General features: G+C 37.4%; 1 protein-coding gene and 1 pseudogene across 1 annotated transcript in view; both read left to right on the top strand.

The window, feature by feature from the left end:
* The window catches only part of CHEK1 (checkpoint kinase 1), a 30,407-nt gene extending 10,034 nt beyond the window's left edge, over positions 1-20,373 (top strand). The window contains 7 exon segments of the mRNA XM_031652821.1: positions 834-938; positions 3,178-3,273; positions 7,949-8,057; positions 8,247-8,424; positions 8,634-8,765; positions 18,234-18,335; positions 19,707-20,373. Coding sequence (XP_031508681.1) covers positions 834-938; positions 3,178-3,273; positions 7,949-8,057; positions 8,247-8,424; positions 8,634-8,765; positions 18,234-18,335; positions 19,707-19,802 — 818 coding nt within the window. The 3' untranslated portion in view covers positions 19,803-20,373.
* LOC116269950 lies at positions 14,204-14,346 on the top strand (annotated as a pseudogene).
* Positions 20,374-20,583: the final 210 nt, after the last annotated feature.

Genomic DNA, 20,583 nt, shown 5'->3' with positions numbered 1-20,583 from the left:
AAGGTCTTAATAAGAGCACTAATACCATTTTTTTGAGGGATCCCATCCCCAGGACCTAATTACCTCTCAAAGGCCCCACCTCCAAATGCCATTGCATTGTGAGTTAGGATTTCAGCATGACTTTTGAGGGGGACACAAATATTTATTACATTGCAAATAGTAACTTATTTATAATCCCAAAGATTTTTTAAGATGAGGCATGCATAGTTACGAAATTTCACAACACTTACCTCTCCTATGAATCACGTAAACATTTTTGAAAACAAGACTAGGGCAAGAAGTGATTCATCTGTTTTTTTTTATTATTTTATTTTTTGAGACAAAGTCTTGCTCTGTCGCTCAGGCTGCAGTGCAGTGGTGTGATCTTGGCTCACTGCAGCCTTGACCTCTCAGGTTCAAGTGATCCTCTCACTTTAGCCTCCTCAGGAGCCAGGACTACAGAGGCACACCACCACGTCCAGCTACTTTTATTTATTTTTTTGTAGAAATGGGGTCTCACTATGTTTCCCAGGCTGGTCTCAAACTTCTGGGCTCAAGCAATCCTTCTGCCTCAGCCTCCCAAAGTGCTGTGATTACAGGCCTGAGCTACCATACCTGCTCTGATTCATCTATCTTTGAAGTGCCTCTAAAGTTTCTAAGTTGGGATTCTCTTTTTTTTTTTTTTGAGACAGAGTCTTGCTCTGTCACCCAGGCTGAAGTGCAGTGGCCAGGTTGGGATTCTTAGTTTGAAAACCATATTGAATTAATTCAAAGGAAACTTTTCATGGATTTATATTACCATTTTTCCTTGAAATCTGAACATTAAAAAAAACTGGGACTTGCTTTGTTTTTAGAATTGCCATGGGACCAACCCAGTGACAGCTGTCAGGAATATTCTGACTGGAAAGAAAAAAAAACATACCTCAACCCTTGGAAAAAAATCGATTCTGCTCCTCTAGGTAACGGTATCTTGAGTGAAAGAGTACTGATTTCTTGAAGTCTTGTGCTATTTGAATATTTTCTTATTTTTTTGTTTTAAACGTAGAAATAATTCATGAATCTTGTAGGTAAATTGGTAACTATAAGTAAAAATTAAGGAAAAAATAACTCTTTCGTCCCAGAACTCTGCCATAGATTTTTAAAAATATTTTGGGGAGTGTATATTCAGAGCAACTTGAATCTGTGCTCTTAGGTGGCTTTTTACTTAAAAAAAAAAAAAGTTTTCACATGTGCTATACTTTGTTACAAATACACTCATTTGTTGCTTAACTATAGGGATGCACTCTAACAGTTGTTTCGTTAGGTGAGTTCATCATTGTGTGAACATCATAGAGTATACTTACATAAATCTAGATAGTACAGCTTACTATAAATCTAGCTATATGGTATAGCCTATTGGTCCCAGGCTGCAAACCTCTATAGCATGTTACTCTATTGAGTACTGTAAGGAATTGTAACATAATGGTATTTGTGTATCTAAATATAGGAAAAGTATAGTAAAAATACAGTGTTATAATCTAATGGGACTGTCTGTTATACATGTGGTCCATTCTTGACTGAAACATTAATGTGGCCCATGAGTATGTAAAATGAATATATGTATATTATTTATATGTGTTTTTATACAAAATGAGATCACACTAATATTTTGTAACTGCTTTTGGTTTTCATGTGCAGTGAACATTCTTCCATGACTATAATTGTAGGTCTACATCGTTGTTTTAAAGGCTGTGATGATATTCTGCCATGTGGATATGCCTTATGATACTCTTTTAATCACTTTGTTGGAGATTTTTCTAAATTTTCACAGATACAAAAGAGATATAAGTATCTGTGTAACTTAATCATGACACATACCCTTAAATTGTTCATTGAAATCCCCAGAAGCAAAATTGCAGCATCAAAGATGTAGTTTTTATTATTATGGCTTATTTTGTCAAATTGCTTCCTGAAAGTTCGAACCATTTCATCACAGTCTCATCAATTTACATTAAAAAAAAAAACAAAACTAACAGGCCTTTAAATGATAGTCTTTTATTTTATTTTATTTTTTTATTTTTTTGAGGTGGAGTCTCGCTCTGTCACCCAGGCTGGAGTGCAGTGGCCAGATCTCGGCTCACTGCAAGCTCCGCCTCCCGGGTTCCCGCCATTCTCCTGCCTCAGCCTCCCGAGTAGCTGGGACTACAGGCGCCCGCCACCTTGCCCGGCTAGTTTTTTGTAATTTTTAGTAGAGACGGGGTTTCACCGTGTTAGCCAGGATGGTCTCGATCTCCTGACCTCATGATCCGCCCATCTCGGCCTCCCAAAGTGCTGGGATTACAGGCTTGAGCCACCGCGCCCGGCCGATAGTCTTTTATTTTTATTTTAAATTTAATACTAATGAAGTTGTATACACTTTATTTATATGTTAGTTTTTTGTCTATTTTGCTCATTTTTGTCAAGCATATTTTTCTTACCAGTTTGAAGTTTGTTTTTTTTTTTTTTGTAACATTGACCTTTGCACTTGTTACAAATACTTTTCACAAATACTTATCATTTATTTTCATTTTGTTTTGCTATATTGACATTCAAATCTATTATCTTGTCCTTTGTGCTCCCTGACTATAATGTCTTTGGAAAGGTCTTCTACCTCTACTATTTAAAAGTTCCCTATTTTTTCATTTAATGGTTTTATGGCTTCATTTTTACATTTAAATCTTTGGTCCATTAGGAAATAATTTTTGTGTAGGGAGATATATGAATTTTTTCTCAAGAAAATCAAGATACCTTAGGATGGTTAATACTGTCTCTTTAAAAGTTATTGGTAAGTAAATGTTGATTATAAAACTGAATAAGGGGGTCACGTGAGAACATGACATTGAAGTAATGAAATTCAGTATTGAAAATGGATATAAGGGGGTTTCTGTATCTTTTTGTTAATCTTGTCACATGAGGAGAAACATTTCCACCTGGCTCTTGTTCTCAGTTGCAAACAATTGAGAATCAGATCAAGGGAAGACTATTCCAAGATATAGACAGCAGCAGAGAAAAACTGCATGAAATTAAAGCAATAATTTAGTAGCTTTAATTCTTTCTCTTCCCCAGAAATAATATTTAGACACAAGTAGGCCAACAGAAAATATGTTTCTTACCGCAAGCCATAGGCTTCTCGAATCTCCATGACGCTTTCATGAATGTTGTCTTAATGTTTGTTTTTAGCTCTGCTGCATAAAATCCTAGTTGAGAATCCATCAGCAAGAATTACCATTCCAGACATCAAAAAAGATAGATGGTACAACAAACCCCTCAAGAAAGGTAATATCCTTAAACTACATGTTTGTTTTTCTGTGGAAGAAAAGGTAATTGCAAAGTCATTATCACAAGTCAACAACACATCATGGCTATGATCTCTGTCCTCATGGAGATTATAATGTCTAGTAGGAAAAAAATATAAAAATAATTTTGTTTATTAATAATTATAAAAGGGAAAGTCAGGGTACTATAGCTAAGTGTTTGACCAAGTCTAAGGGACAGGGAAGACTTTTCTTCCTGAAGAAATTACATTAAATCTAAGATTTGAAGATTAAAGGGAAGCTAGCCAGGCAAAGTAAGTGGCAGATTTGATTCTGAACAGGGGAAGCAGTATTTGAAAACTCTTAGGTTTTTGAAAGTCTGATGCATTTGAGAAACTTGAAAGATCAGTATGGCACGAGCCATGTCTGCTGTGTTCATCATTGCATCGTCAGTGCTTAGCACAGTATATGGTGCACCATAGGCACTCATTAAATATTTGTTGAATAAATGAGTGAACAGGGAAGTGGGAGAGGAAGAGAGGTTTAAGATGAGGATAGAGAGGTTGTTAGTGGCCCGTTTGTGGAAGAAGACCTTGTAAGCCATGTTAAGGATTTGGGGCTTTTAACTTAAGACCACTGGGGAGACCTTTGGGAGATTTTAAGCAAGAATGTGACATAGTCATATCTTTGGTTTAAAAATATCTCTCTGACGACCTTCCCCCCCGCCCCCATTGTTTTTTATGAATAGGGAAAGATTCAGGGTACCGTAGGTTTTTCTGCTAGTTGTCTAGTTGTGGTAAGATGGCTTGGAGTAGGTTAGGGCAGTGGTATTGGAGAAATGAGATGATCCCAAAGAAATTTAAGAACTAGTATTGATAGGACTGTTAGGCTGTGAATGGGAGGAGAGAGGACAATGACTAGAGATTATGAATGAGAAACATTCAGAGAGTTATTAAAGAAGAATTAATGTTTAACTCTGTCCTCATGGACAGAAAAGAGTTAATGTTTAAAAATTCACTCTTCTTTAATACCTCTCTGCCTGTTTCTTTCTCGTTGTTCTAACCTAAAGCCCAATTCTACCCTGAGGACGCTGCTTCCTCTGAAGTGGTAGGTATTTTCTTTCCCATACCCTCATGTCCTTTGATCTGGATATGGCACAGGTGTCCTCCTTATTTTTCATTGTTACTTTCTCACATCTTCCTGTATGTCTCTCCCCTCTAACTTTTGAACCCCCAATTAAAATTTCTGCCATACTATCATAGTCTCCATAATGACCCTTGATGTAATTTTCGTCATGATTCTTGGTGATTTAAATATTTATTTGGATGATCCTCCTAATATCCTGACTTCACTGTTACTTGACCTTCTCTCCTGTAGTGATGTTGTCTTTGAACGCTCTGCACTGATCACCAGTATAATTTTTCTGACTTCCTCCCTTAATATTCTGACTTAAACAGTCCTTTGACTCTATCTGGACTTGCATTTAATTAATTCTATCTCTTCAGTCTCTTACCTGCTCCCTCTCTAGGTCCTTGATTTCATCTTTACTTATCTTAAATCTTTAGGTTAGTCATTATAAATGACTGCTTTGCATTCATCATCTTCAATTTCCTTGTCCCTTTCTCTCTTCATCATATTTAGTGGGTAAAACCCAGTAAGTAGTTTCTGGGTTTAATCTAGTAGTTTTCTACGTACTCCACACTTGTACCTGCACAATGGTTTGCAGCAGGAGAAAAATACCCAAAAATCTTCACTTTTTCCAGTATATTTACGTTCCATGTGCTACCTGCTTGTAGCTGTTTTGGTTATTAGATTGAAAGAACATATATAGGGTTTGGTACCATTTGTACTTTCAGGCATCCAGTTGAACATATCCCTCTGTGGGTAAGTGGGGACTACTGTAGTCAGTTCTCAGACCTCTTGTTTTATCTCATCAGTATTTTATACAGTTGATCATGCCCTTCTCCTTTAAACACTTTCTTCGTTTGGCTTCCACGCATTACACTCTTCTGATTTTCGTCCTTCTCACTGGTCACTCCTTTTCAGTCTCTTTTGATGGTTTTCTTTCATCTACTCAGCCTCCTACTATTGGAGTTTTCTAGGGCTGAATCTATGGATCTCCTTTGTTTTCTTCTCCGCACTCACTCCATTAGTAATATTACTTGGTTTCATGGCTCTAAATAAAACTGTATGTTGATAGTCGTCACATTTATATCAACCTAGACCTTTCCTCTAAATTCCAAACTTACATGTCTTTTTTTTTTTTTTTTTTGAGACGGAGTCTCACTCTACTACAGGCGCCTGCCACCACGCCCGGCTAGTTTTTTGTATTTTTTTGGTAGAGATGGGGTTTCACCGTGTTAGCCAGGATGGTCTCGATCTCCTGACCTCACGATCCACTCGTCTCGGCCTCCCAAAGTGCTGGGATTACAGGCTTGAGCCACCGTGCCGGCCAAACTTACATGTCTTAACTGCCTTCTGAACTTCCACTTGAACGTTAAGAGGCATCTCAAACTTGATGAATTCCAAACTGAGTTACTGTTCTTTTCTTTTCAAATCCATTCCTCTTCAAAGTCTTTCCCTTGTTGGTTAATGGCAACTGCATTATTCTTGTTATGCAGATCAGAAACCTTGGAATCATCCTTCGTTTTTCTCATTCTCTTTTACTTCACATCCAGTCCACCAGGTAATTCTGTTAACCTCTAAAATTCTAGAATCTGATTACCTTTTTCACCTCCACGACAACCCTATCATTCCAAACTACTATGATATCTTTCCAGAGTGTTCTGATTTAAAAATAAATTAGAATATGTCACCGTTCTACCCAAAACCTCCAATGCTTTAGTTCTTACCCAGAGTGTAAGCTAAAGTCAGTTGATGACCTGTGAGTTCTTACACAGTTTTGTCCCTTACATTACTTCTCTGACCTCAATTCTGCTTTGCTCCCCCTTGGTCATACCTATATCAGTCTTCTCATTGTTCTCCAAGTGCTCCAGGCATACTTCTACCTCACTGTTTTTGTAACGACTGTTCCCTATGCCTGAAAATGCTTTTTCCAACAGGACTTATTTGCATGTCTTATTCTCTCTTTCTTTGGATATTGACTTCAATGTCATCTTTCCAATAAGCCTTTCCTGGCCATGCTATTTAAAATGATATCCCCTTCCCTCTAACACATTTCTTAAATTTTTAAAATTTTCACTATCTTGTGGACATATGCAATCCAACGCATTTCTTCATTTTATTTTCCTCCATTGTACTTACCATCATTTAGCTTATCTTTAACTTTATTTGAATTTATTTTACGTTATTTTGTCTCTCCTCAGTAGAATGTAAGATTTAAGAGATCAAAGATTTTTTTCTATTTTGCTCACTGCTGAATACCTAATACCTACAATAATGCCTGGCACAGAGTAGACCTAATAAAATATTTGAATGGATGGATTAATAAATAAAAAGCAGGTTTAAAAAAAAAACCTTAAGCATGTTTTTAAAAAAAAGAAACTTAAGCCTGTTTAAGTGGTTTGGGTATAGATACTGTAGAGAGGAAGAGGCTGACAGTCTAAGAGAAAGGGAATAAGTAACAGGATCAAGATCCCTGAGGAGGTAGAAGGGTATAGACTCCAAAGCACAAGTAGAGAGATGAACATTCGATAGGAGAATGGAAGGGATGAAACGATGTATAGTAATACAAGTAACTTCGATTTGATAGGGATAAGTTGATGTAGTTTCTGTCTAATGGCTTTCTCTCTGAAATGGAAGGTGGTAGTGTAGGTACTGGATGGTAGTCTTGGAAATTACAGAAAAGTGTAGTTTTGAAGTGATCCTTGTGGAGAAAAGGAAAAGAAACTAGAGAAACAGAATTATCTGGCAATATTGAGGTTTGGCTAGGGATTGTAACCATAAATTTACAGTGGTGTCATTTTCCATATAATATTCTTCTTTGTAAAGCTTTTCCAGGGAATCAAAGAGTTTTGGCTAGAACAGATTCATAATGTTTATTGCTATTATCATAAATTATTTTTTATTTTAAAAAGTTCTAGTCCTTTAGCCAGGTCTGTCGTCTTCATAGAACATTGTTCTGTTCCCCACAAAAGATGCCATTAAGATTGTGACCTGGGCCAGGCACGGTGGCTCACACCTGTAATCCCAGTACTTTGGGAGGCTGAGGCGCGTGGATCACGAGGTCAGGAGATCAAGACCATCCTGGCTAACACAGTGAAACCCCATCTCTCCTAAAAATACAAAAAAAAAAAAAAAAAAAGCTGGGTGTGGTGGCGGGCGCCTGTAGTCCCAGCTACTCAGGAGGCTGAGACAGGAGAATATGAACCTGGGAGATGGAGCTTGCAGTGAGCTGAGATCACTCCATTGCACTCCAGCCTGGGCAACAGAGCAAGACTCCATCTCAAAAAAAAAAAGATTGTGGTCTGCGCATACTCCACACTTTGAACATGCCTACAGGTCATACTTAGGTATTGTAAATACGTAATTGGACAAATGATTCTTAGTAATTTTATAACTTGGCCACATTTTTTATAAAATCATATAGGAAGGCTTTGTTTTATATCTTATAAAAATTTTGTGTTAAATAAATAGATTTAGACATAGTTTTACTTCTTCAGGTTGCCAGTTGAGTTAATTTAAAAACTTATTTGCGTACAAGACTTGAAAGCATTTGTATTCGTTTTCTTTTTTAGGGGCAAAAAGGCCCCGAGTCACTTCAGGTGGTGTGTCAGAGTCTCCCAGTGGGTTCTCTAAGCACATTCAATCCAATTTGGACTTCTCTCCAGTAAACAGTGCTTCTAGGTAAGACTGATAAAGATTAAGTAGTTTTTTATTGTAGTATCCCCCATGAAGAATAATACATGTATGTGTTTTTTCATAATATTCAACATTAATGGACATAATACTGTAAGCAAGAGAACTTTTGTGTGATATAAGAAAGGCCTGATAGATTTTATTTTATGTATGTTTCCTTCTGTCTTAATGCCTTAGTGAAGAAAATGTGAAGTACTCCAGTTCTCAGCCAGAACCACGCACAGGTCTTTCCTTATGGGATACCAGTCCCTCATATATTGATAAATTGGTACAAGGGATCAGCTTTTCCCAGCCCACATGTCCTGATCATATGCTTCTGAATAGTCAGTTACTTGGAACCCCAGGATCCTCACAGGTGAGGGAATTTCATTTTTTTAATAAATAATGGCAGCTCTTTATTTTTTATTGTCTTAAAGTCCTTTTTTAATGTGTAAATCTTAGATATATAACTTTTAAATCACATGTATTTTTTTGTCAAGAATTTTTAAGTCAGACTAAATAGCTATGATATTACTGTCTTTAGTCATAATGGATTTATTCAGTTGTCTTCTGTTTGACATGTAGAACCCCTGGCAGCGGTTGGTCAAAAGAATGACACGATTCTTTACCAAATTGGATGCAGACAAATCTTATCAATGCTTGAAAGAGACTTGTGAGAAGTTGGGCTATCAATGGAAGAAGAGTTGTATGAATCAGGTGTGTTTCATTGATTTTCATTATACCTTTTCCTGAAGAAAAATTGAAATATTTGAGTAAAAGCTATCATCAGTATATTTTTTAAATACAAGTGGTGGCTCACACCTGTAATCCTAGCTCTTTGGGAGGCCGGGGTGGGCAGATCACCTGAGGTCAGGAGTTCGAGACCAGCCTGGCCAACATGGTGAAACCCTGTCTCTACTAAAAATACAAAAATTAGCCAGCATAGTGGTGCATGCCTGTAATCCCAGCTTCTCGGGAGACTGAGGCAGGTGAATTGCTTGAACCTGGAAGATGGAAGTTGCAGTGAGTCGAGATCCTGCCAGTGTGCTCCCGCCAGGGTGATAGAGTGAGACTCTGTCTCAAAAAAACCAAACAAACATAAAAATACTAAGTAATTAGTTAATTTGAAAAAGAAACTAAATGTTCTCTACCTTAAGAAATAATATATTTTTTTAAGTTTTGTTTATTATTATTATTTTTTTTAGTTTTAGCCACTGTGCCTGGCCTAAAATAATATTTCTTAAAAGACTTTTAATTGTTATTAAAAATGTTAGGGAGCTGGAATTATTATTTTCTTAAAAACTGTATATACTTAAACTGTAGACAATAATGGTTGACTGCCTACCATGAAAGACGAATACATTAGCAATCCCACACTTTCTTGCATCTCCCTTGATTGCACCCGTCAATTTTTATTGTTTATATTATTAGAGCATAGTTATAACATTGGTATTCTAAACTGTCTTTAAGGCTTTTCAAAAAAAATGTTAATGTCAATGAAAAACAAATAGGGGAGCTGTTTTATATTGAAGGAGACTAAAGAGGCCTGATAGCTAAGTGCAGTGCAGGGTCTTTCACTAGATCATGTATTTGGAAAAAAAAAAAACTACAACGGACATTATTGGAACAATTGGGGAAATTTGAATATGGACTGTATATTAGGTAATGTTTTTGTATCAGCATCAGATTTCTCGGGTGTGATAATACTGTGGTTTGTAGGAGAATGCCCTTGTTCCAAGGAGAAACATGTGGAAGCAAAGTTGAAGTGAAGTGGTATCTTCTTTCAACTTAAAATTTAAAAAAATAAAGGGCAAACAATTACATAAAGGCAAATAAACACCCACATATCTAGTAGATAAGGCCAATGAAGAGTATATGGCTATTTATTGTATTCTTCTTTCAGTTTTTCTGTAGATTTGAGTTTTCAAAATTAAAAGTTAGGGGGAACTGTTACTGTGTAAAAATCTGAGGTCAGTCTGATAGTCTTCTTACTCACATAGGTGATTCACTTTTTCTCAGGTCGACTCAGAGATAAAATTTTCTTAACATAAGAATCATGACTTTCACCATTTTAAAATGTAAAATGCAGTGCTTTTTAGCATATTCACAAAGTTGTGCAACCATCGCCCCTAATTCCAGAACATTGCATCACCACAGGGGAAAAAAAAAAACCAAAACCTCTATACCACCTAGCAGTCACTCCTTATTCCTTTCTTCCTCCATTCCCGGGCAACTTCGAATCTACTTTCTGTCTTCAGGGAATGCCTCTTTGGACATTCTATACAAATGGAATCATATAACATGTAGTCCTTTGGGTCTGTCTGCTTTCATTTAGCATAATGTTTTCAAGGTTCATAGCGTTTATCAGTACTTTATTCCTTTTTATGACTGAATAATATTCCATTGTGTGTATGTACTGCATTTTGTTTATCCATTCATCCATTGATGGACATTTGGGTTGTTTCTACTTTTTGGTCTTTATGAATAATACTGCTATGAACAATCTTGTACCAGTTTTTGTGTGACCATATGTTTTTAATTTCTTAGATATATATGGAGGAGTAGAATTGCTGGAGCATATGGTAACTCTTCATTTAACTTTTTGAGAAACTGCGAAATGATTTTTCCAAAGCATCTGTACCATTTTACATTTCCATCAGTAATGTAAGAGAGTTCCAATTTCTCTACATCCTTGCCAACACTTATTGCCTCCCCTTTTTGCTATAGCTATCCTAGTGTGTATGAAATATTATCTCATTTTGCTTTTGATTTTCCTTTCTCTAAAGACTAATGATCTTGAGCATATTCTTACATGCTTATTGGCCATTTCTTTATAACAGTATCTGGATCTTTTGTCCATATTTTAACTGGATTGTTTTTATTGTTGAGTTGTTAGAGTTCTTCGTACATTCTGGACACTAGAACCTTGTCAGATACCTGATTTGCAAATATCCCATTCTGTGGGAGAAATCGCCCATTCTTTTCGTTTTCTTGTTAGTGTTTGATGTACACAAGTTTTAGATTTTGATGAATTCCAGTGGATCTATAATTTCTCTTTTGTTGCCTATGCTTTTAGTGCCAAATTTAAGAAACTGTTGCCTAATATAAAATTGTAAAGATTTATACTTTATGCTTTCTTTTAGGAGTCCAGCCTCCTGAGTTGCTGGGACTACAGTCTTAAAGTTTAGCTCTTACATTTAGGTCTTTGTCCATTTTGAGTTAATATTTGTATATAGTATGAGGTAGGGTCCAAATGCAAATGTTTGTATGTGAATATTCAGTTTTTCCGGCACCATTTGTTGAAGACATCTTTTCCTGTGAGATGATCTTGGCACCTTTGCTGAAAACAAATCAGTCATAGATGTATGGGTTTATTTCTGGACTCTCAATTCTTTTTTTTTCTTTTCTTTTCTTTTTCTTCCCCCATGGACTCAATTCTTTATTTCATGGATCTATATGTCTATGCTATGTCACTACCACACTATTTTGATTACTGTAGCTTTGTAGTGAGTTTTGACATTAGAAAGTATGAGTTGTCCAAGTTTGTTCTTTTTTTCTTTTTCTTTTTTTTTTTTTTTTGAGACGGAATCTCGCTCTGTCACCCAGGCTGGAGTGCAGTGGCCGGATCTCAGCTCACTGCAAGCTCCGCCTCCCAGGTTCACGCCATTCTCCGGCCTCAGCCTCCCGAGTAGCTGGGACTACAGCCGCCCGCCACCTCGCCCGGCTAGTTTTTTTTTTTGTATTTCTTAATAGAGACGGGGTTTCACCGTGTTAGCCAGGATGGTCTCGATCTCCTGACCTCGTGATCCACCCGTCTTGGCCTCCCAAAGTGCTGGGATTACAGGCTTGAGCCACCGCGCCCAGCCAGTTTGTTCTTTTTTTCAAGGTATTTTGGTTATTTGTGGCCCCTTGTTTTTCTGTCTTTTAGGATTATCTTATTTCTGCAAGAAAAAAATTTGGAATTTTAAAAGAGATTACATTGAATCTGTAGATTAACCCGGGGAATATTTCCATTTTAGTACAGATTGAGTATTCCTTATTCGAGGTGCTCGGGTCCAAAAGTTTTGTGGATTTACATTTGTTTGGATTTTGGAATATTTGCATATACATATTGAGATAACTTACAGATGAGACTTAAGTTGAAACATGAATAATTTTATTTGTGGTTCATATATACCTTATACAGATAACCTGAAGGTAATTTTATACAATGTTTTAAATAATTTTGTGCATGAAACAAAGTTTGTACATTGAACTATCAGAAAGCAAACTTATCAGGTATGAAATTTTCAATTTGTGGCATCATGCCAGCACCCGAAAAGTTTTGGAGTTTGGAACATTTTGAATTTCAGATTTTAGATTAAGGATGCTAAACCTGTAATAGTAACTCTTCCAATCCAATAACATGGGGCCTTTTTTTCCATTTTTTTATGGTCTTTAATTTCTTTCAAGAATATTTAGTAGTTTTCAATGTTCAAGTCTCGCACTTCCTAGGTTAAATGTAATCCCGTTTATTCTTTTTTTTTTTTAAATCCTGATGCTGATGTAAATGGGATTTTTAAATTTTATTTTCAAATTGTTCATTGATAGTATATATGCAAATGAATTTTGTGTATTGATCTTGTATCCTGAAAATTTGCTGAATTCATTAACTCCAGTAGTTTTTTTGACCAATTCTTTAGGTTTTTTTATATATTAAGATTACATTATTTGGCCGGGCGTGATGGCTCACGCCTGTATTCCCAGCACTTTGAGAGGCCAATGAAGGTGGATTACGAGGTCAAGCATTCGAGACCAGCCTGGCCAACATAGTGAAAGCCCATCTCTACTAAAAATACAAAAAATTAGCTGGGCGTGGTGGCAGGTGCCGGTAATCCCAGCTACTCGGGAGGCTGAGGCAGGAGAATTGCTTGAACCTGGGAGGCAGAGGTTGTAGTGAGCCAAGATCGTACCACTGCACTCCAGCCCGGACGATAATGTGAGACTCCATCTCAAAAAAAAAAAGATTACATTGTTTATCCATAGAGATACAGGAAATTGTTTTACCTTTTTTTTTTTTTAAACCCAGATGCGTTTTAGTTCTTTTTGTTTAGTTGTCTTGGCTAGGACTCTCAACATTATATTGAACAGAAATAGAGTGGACATCTTTGTCTTGTTCTTGATCTTAGGAGTAAGTTTTGAGTCTTTCAGCATTAAGTATGATGTTAGCTGTGGGGTTTTTGTTTTTATGATAAAGAGTATTGGATTTTGTCCATCTATTGAGATAATCATGTGGATTTTTTCCCCTTTATTAATATTATATATTAATACCTTGACCTCTTGTGCCCAAGTGATCCTCTCACCTCAGCCTCTTAAGTAACTGGGACTACAGGTGTGCACTACCATAACCAGCTAACTTTTTAAAAATGTTTTTGTAGAGATGCAGTCTCTCTGTGTTGACCAGGCTGGATTTGACCTTCTGGGCTCAAGTGATCCTCCTGAGTAGTGGATACTATAGGTGTGCACCACCATGCCCAGCTAAATTGACAGTTTTCATCAGTCTGTTTATTTTGTCTAATGTTAGTATATCCATATCAGCTCACTAGCTATCTTGTGTTTTCCTTTTTTTAGATGGAGTCTCACTATGTTGCCTAGGCTAGAGTGTAGTGGCTACTTGCAGTACGATCATAGTGCAATGCAGCCTCAAACTCCTGGGCTCAAGTGACCCTCCTGCCTTGGGCTCGCAAGTAGGTGGGACTGCAGGCATATGCCACCATACCCAGCTACCAGCTCTCTTTTGGTTATTGTTTCCATGCTCTATTTTATTTTTTTTCCTTTTCCTTTTAGCCTATTTGTGTCTTTCAATCTAAAGTACCTTAGCCAGGTGTGATGGCTCACACCTATAATTACAGCACTTTAGGAGGCTGAGGTGGGCAGATCACTCGAGGCCGGGAGTTTGAGACCAGCCTGACCAACATGGTGAAACCCCATGTCTACTGAAAATATTTAAAAAATTAGTAGGGCGTTGTGGTGTGCGCCTGTAACCCCTGCTACTGGGGAGGCTTTAGGTGGAAGGATAGCCTGAGCCATGGGAGATTGAGGCTGCAGTGAACGTGATCTGATTGCACAACTGCTATCCAGCCTGGGTGACAGAGCAAGACTGTCTCAAAAAAAAAATCGCTTCTCAGCCTTTTGGCTAAGATCAAATGTAGTATCTATTCCTATCAGTTTAAAGTGCCTTAATTTATCTTCCACTTTTTGGACAGGTAGTTTTGCTGGATATAGAATTCTTAATAACTTTTGTCTTTCAGCACTTTGATTATGCCACTACTGCCTTCTAGCCTTTGTGGTTTCTGATGAGAAGTCAGCTGTTAATCTTACTGAGGATCCCTTTTATGTGAGACATTGCTGCTCTCTTGCTGCTTTTATGTTTCTCTGTTGACCACAGTTTGACTATGATGTATCTTGGTGTGAATTTCTTTGTTCATTCTATTTGGAGTTCATTGAGCTTCTCAGATATGTAAATTAATGTTTTTAATCACACTTGGGAAGTTTTTGGCCATTATTTCTTCAGATATTTTTTTGTACCTAACTCTCCTCTCCCTCTTGGACTCATTGTGTATTGTTGGGATACTTGTCGTACCACAGTTCTTAGACTCTGTTCACTTTTCTTTATTCTTTATGTTCCTCAGGGACAGTTTTGGTTGCTCTTTTTCCTTTATATGGGCCATACTTTGTTTCCTTACATGCTTTGTAATTTTTTATTGAAAACTGGACATATTGTGGCAATATGTGGCAACTCTAGAAGTCAGAGTTTCCCCTCTTGCCAGTGTTTGTTACTGCTTGATGTAGTTGTTTTTTTCAGTGATTTTTTTTCTTTTTCTTTTTCTTTTTTTTTGAGATGGAGCTTCACTCTTGTTGCCCAGGCTGGAGTGCAATGGTGTGATCTTGGCTCACTGCAACCTCCACCTCGTGGGTTCAAGCGAGTCTCCTGCCTCAGCCTTCCAAGTAGCTGGGATTACAGGCGCCTACCACCATGCCCGGCTAATTGTTTGTGTTTTTATTAGAGGTGGGGTTTCATCATGTTGGCCAGGCTGGTCTCGAACTCCTGACCTCAGGTGCCACCCGCCTCAGCCTCCAAAGTGCTGGGATTACAGGTGGGAGCCACCGCACCCGGCCCTAGTGATTTTTCTGATATAATTTTTTAAAGTTGGTATTGTTTGTCATGCATGACTGTGCAGTTTCCGTCCCATTAGTTGTAGTGGTCAGCTAATGATTGGACAGAGATTTCCTTAAATTCTGTGTACCAAAAACAAAAAATTCTGCAGAGGGGTTCTGTATTTGTGTTGGGGCACACCTGCAATACTCAACCGAGAAGTTTACAACGTTGCTTCAGCCTTCACTATTTGCCTGTGCAAAATGCAAAGTTAGGGCACATGTAGAGCTTCGGGGTCTTCTCAGCTCTTTCCTAAGCACGTGTACTGCCCTGGTCATGGGTGTGTCTTTTTACATTCCCAGGAATATGTTGGACCTTTTCAGAGTCCTATTGCTCAGAAACATCTCACTCCCTAACCTCTTCTTCCAAACGTCTTGGGTAGTCTGTTTGCCCCAGTTGCTATCATTGCTTCAGGCGACAGAGACTAAAGCATTTTCCTGTAAGTGTTTTCCACAAACGCTACCCAGGAGCAGCTTTAGCGCAAGGTGAGTTACAGTTACAAAGGCGAAATAAAGACAAGCCTTTTTTTCTTGAGATGGAGTCTCGCTCTGTTTCCCAGTCTGGAGTGCAATGGTGTGATCTCAGCTCACTGCAACCTCTGCCTCCCAGGTTTAAGCGATTCTCCTGCCTCAGCCTCCCAAGTAGCTGGGATTAAAGGCACCTGCCACCACACCCTGTTAATTTTTGTATTTTTAGTAGAGACAGGGTTTCACCATGTTGGTCAGGCTGTTCTCGAACTCCTGACCTCAGGTGATCCACCTGCCTCGGCCTCCCCACGTGTTGGGATTACAGGCATGAGCCACTGCACCTGGCCAGGACAAGCCTTTTGATCAGGTCATTTTAGAGGGTCAGATCGGTTTAAGATAGTTTGTAAGTGAGGTTTATTCTGCTCCTACCTGGACCTATACCTGAAATATGGACCGTTATTTTCAAGGCTGCTACTGAGTGAGGAGCAGGGGATGGGAACAGGGTAAGTTACAATACCAGAAAGCTCACTGTTCTTACTGAGTTTCACTTGTTTTGAATAAGTTACTGCAAACTTTTAGTTAGTTTACAATGTTCTGAAAAAGTTGATTCTGACAGGTTTTGGCAGGTTTTTAAAATTGCTTTTGTGGAGTAATGGACTTCTGGAGTTCTTTTCTCTGCCATTTTCACTGACATCACTCCTTGATTCAGTCACTCTCAGTTCTTTGAAGTATTTTTTTTTTTGTCTTTGAAGTTTAAGAGCTTAATTCAGATGTGTTGAGTTGAATATCTTGTGTTAATTTTCCCAGAACATAGTATGTTATTTCAGTGCTGCACAGTCATAGTATAGTTGTGTGTTTTCATAGTTTCTTGAAGTAAGAATTATTACAAATACTTTTTAAATTTGGGCTGTGTTTTTCAGGCAGATCTGCTGATCTTCATCGGGCTTATTCATCCAGCTATAGTCATTTGATGTCTTTACTGTGGCTGGTGGTCTAAAACATCCTTACTCCCATGTTTGGAGTCTTGGCACTGGCTGTTAGCTGAGCCTTTCTTTCCGCATCATTCAGCTAGGCTGAGCGTCTTTACATTCCACAGGAACGTTTTAAAAGACTGAAAGTGGAAGTTGCAAGGCCTCTCAAGACCTTTGCTGTCTTCTAATTGCTGCTGTAGCTTTTCAGCCACAAGTCAGGCCTTTTTCTTTCTTACGTTTTAATAATCTTGTTTTTCCTCCCATTTTATTTTCATCTTTGATTGTTTCTTCTTTCAGTGGTATTTTGGTACAATACAGTAAGGTTTATTGCTATGAGTTCATATACACTCAGTCCCTAGGAGCTGCACCCCTGTTGATGGATTGGGTTGGGGACATACATACCCACTGGGAGAAGAGAGGCTCTGGAATGAGTGAGATTATCAGCATACTTAATATTACTCCTGTTATGGAGGTAGCCAGCAAGTTTTTTTTAATTGATACAATTGTACATATTCATGAGGTATATAGTGATGTTTTGATTCATATAATGTATAGTGATCAGATCAGGATAACTAGCGTATTAATAATCTCAAACATTAGCCATTTCTTTGTGATGGGAATGTTCAGTATCCTTCTAGCTGTTTGAAACTCTATTATTGTTAAGGATAGTTATCCTACAGTGGTCTAGAACTTACTCCTATCTAGCTGTAATTTTGTATTATTTCATGAATCTCTATCTTTCCCTCCCCTCTCCCCTTCCTAGACTCTAGTATCCTCTGTTCTGCTTTCTACTTCTATGAAATTAACTGTTTTTTTGTTTCTACATATGAGTGAGAACATGCGATGTTTAATTTTCTGTTCCTGGCTTATTTCACTTAACATAATGTCCTCCATTTCCACCCATGTTGCTGCAAATGACAGGATTTCATTCCTTTATATGGCTGAGTAGTATTTCATTGTGTATATATTTATCATATTATCCTCATTCGTTTGCTTGGCTTTTTGTTTTGTTTTTTTGAGACAGGTGTCACTCTGTCAACCATGCTGGAGCACACTGGCACAATCATAGCTCACTGCAGCTTCAACCTCCTGGGCTCAAGTGACCCTTCTGCCTCAGCCCCGCTGAGTAGCTGGTCCTACAGGCATGCACCACCATGCCTGCTAATTTTTTGGAAATTTTAGTAGAGATGAGGTATTGATATGTTGCCCAGCTTGGTCTTGAACTCCTGGGCTCAAGCGATCCTCCTGCTTTGACCTCCCAAAGTGCTGGATGATAGGTATGAACCACAGTGCCTGGCCTACTCTCATCTCTTGTTGGATATCTAGGTTGATTCCATATCTTGGCTATTGTGAATAATGCTGTAGGGATGCAAATGTCTCTTCCATATAATTTCCTTTCCTTTGGATGACATCTCATTAGTGGGATTGCTGGAACATATAGGTAGTTTTATTTGTAGTTTTTTTGAGGAACTTCCATTCTGTTCTTCATGGTGGGTTTACTAGTTTATTATCTACTCACCCATGTGGCTTAACCTTATTTTTGTTGCCTTAGGTTACTGTATCAACAACTGATAGGAGAAATAATAAACTCATTTTCAAAGTGAATTTGTTAGAAATGGATGATAAAATATTGGTTGACTTCCGGCTTTCTAAGGTATTTTTATGTTTTATTGTATTTTTTCTATGGAAATATTTCTATGTGAATTTTTTTAATGGCATCATGTTTGTATATATGTGACATTTGTAAATAGAAGGTTACTTGCTTTTTTCATTTAGTATTATAGCATGTGTTTTTGTTATCTGTTTTTCCCAAACATTGTTTTTTTCAAATGACGTTTTCCTTGTTATAAAAGTTTTTGTTGGACATGGTGGCTCACGCCTGTAATCCCAGCACTTTGGGAGTCCAAGGCGGGCAGATCTCGAGGTCAGGAGTTTGAGACCAGCCTGCCCAACATAGTGAAACCCCATCTTTACAATAAAAACCAAAAAATTAGCTGGGCATGGTGGCGGACTCCTGTAATCCCAGCTACTCAGGAGGCTGAGGCAGGAGAATCACTTGAACCCAGGAGGTGGAGGTTGCAGTGAGCTGAAATAGTGCCATTGCACTCCAGCCTGGGTGACAATGTGAGACTCTGTTTCAAAAAAAGTTTCTGCTTTTGTGAAAAATGTAGACAAGCAAAAAATGAGAAAATAAAAATAATTCTAAATTTTCAGTGATCACCATTAATATTTTGAAGCATTTTAATATTTTTCTTAATTTGTCTTTTAATAAAAATTATGATTTGTTGCAAATATTTCATTATAATTTAATGAACCTTTACCTGTTACAATAATTCTGTGATTGATATTTTATGCATAGATTTTTGTTCATATTTCTGATTATTTCTTTAGAAATTATTGATTCTAAGATTATAGTTTTACAGCCCGTGATATATAAAACCAAAATAACATTTTTCTCTATTTTCTGAGAGATTGTGTGTGACTCTAAAGAGGGTTGGAGGAGTAGCTGCTATGTTGGAGCATTTGCTGCAGTACTCTTTGTATTAGAGATTTGCTGCAATACTGTTTTTCAGATGCTTGCTATGGAATTAAATTAAGGTCATAGTATAATGAAATTCTTCTCATAACTAAAGCTGCTGGTTTTGTTCAATAGTGTTATGACAACAAGACTTCAGTTTAGTTGTATAGTTTATCGTTAGTTTCCAAACCCTCACTGCGTATGGATTGTAATGACTTAGGTCCAGATATACCAACACCTGAAACAGATAGGATGCCACCTTTATCTGCTGTCTGAGCTCAGTGCAGTAGGAACAGTGATGGGCATGAAACCACATCAGAATTATTTGTGTAACAATTTTCTCTGCCAGGATATTTGTTCTTCCTAAACAGGCCTAAAAGAAAATTGTAGCTAGACATATCTAAGGATGTTTGTCTCTTGTTACCACTAAAAAGAGATTGATTTTAGGGCATAATCTTGTTTTTGTTTTTGTTTTGACATTATTTTTTAATATTATTTCTAATATAGGGTGATGGATTGGAGTTCAAGAGACACTTCCTGAAGATTAAAGGGAAGCTGATTGATATTGTGAGCAGCCAGAAGGTTTGGCTTCCTGCCACATGATGGGACCAATGGCTCTGGGGAATCCTGGTGAATATAGTGCTGCTATGTTGACATTATTCTTCCTAGAGAAGATTATCCTATTCTGCAAACTGCAAACAGTAGTTCCTGAGTGTTCACTTCCCTCTTTAGCCAAACATCTTCCAATTTATTTTGTTTGTTCTGTATACAAATAATACCTATATCTTAATTGTAAGCGCAACTTTGGGAAAAGGATGAGTAGAATTCATTTGATTATTCATGTGTGTTTAGTATCTGAATTTGAAACTCATCTTGTGGAAACCAAGTTTCAGGGGACATGAGTTTTCCAGCTTTTGTACACACATATCCCATTTTTATCAAAACATTTTGTTTAATCCAAAAAGTACATATTTCTTCCATGTTGATTTAATTGTAAGATGAACCAATAAAGACATAATTCTTGTGACTTTTGGACAGATTTATCAGTCTGTGAAGCGAAGCCAGCTTCAAAACATATCCCCAAGATTTGTACTTATATTTTCAAAAGGGCCTGGCCAGTTATATAAACCTGTTTTTGAATTATAATGATTAATTAAAGTTGCAAGTAGGCATTATTTCCAGTGTAGTTAGTAAAATAAATACTCGGCCTTTCAAGGAGAAGTTGAGCATAAACTCTAGTGTTTAACTAACCTTACTCTAAAAATTACTGTTGAACATCTTAAATATTTTTCTGTATTTTCTACTTTCATAGCCATATTTTAGCTAACCTTTTGAACTTACTAGTGACCAAGCTTTTAGGTGATAAAGAATAAAAGAGGGAAGG

Source organism: Papio anubis, chromosome 12, assembly GCF_008728515.1.
Source record: "Papio anubis isolate 15944 chromosome 12, Panubis1.0, whole genome shotgun sequence".
Lineage (NCBI taxonomy): Eukaryota > Metazoa > Chordata > Mammalia > Primates > Cercopithecidae > Papio > Papio anubis.
The sequence above is the reverse complement of the archived record's forward strand: the minus strand, read 5'-3'. Positions and strand labels throughout refer to the sequence as shown.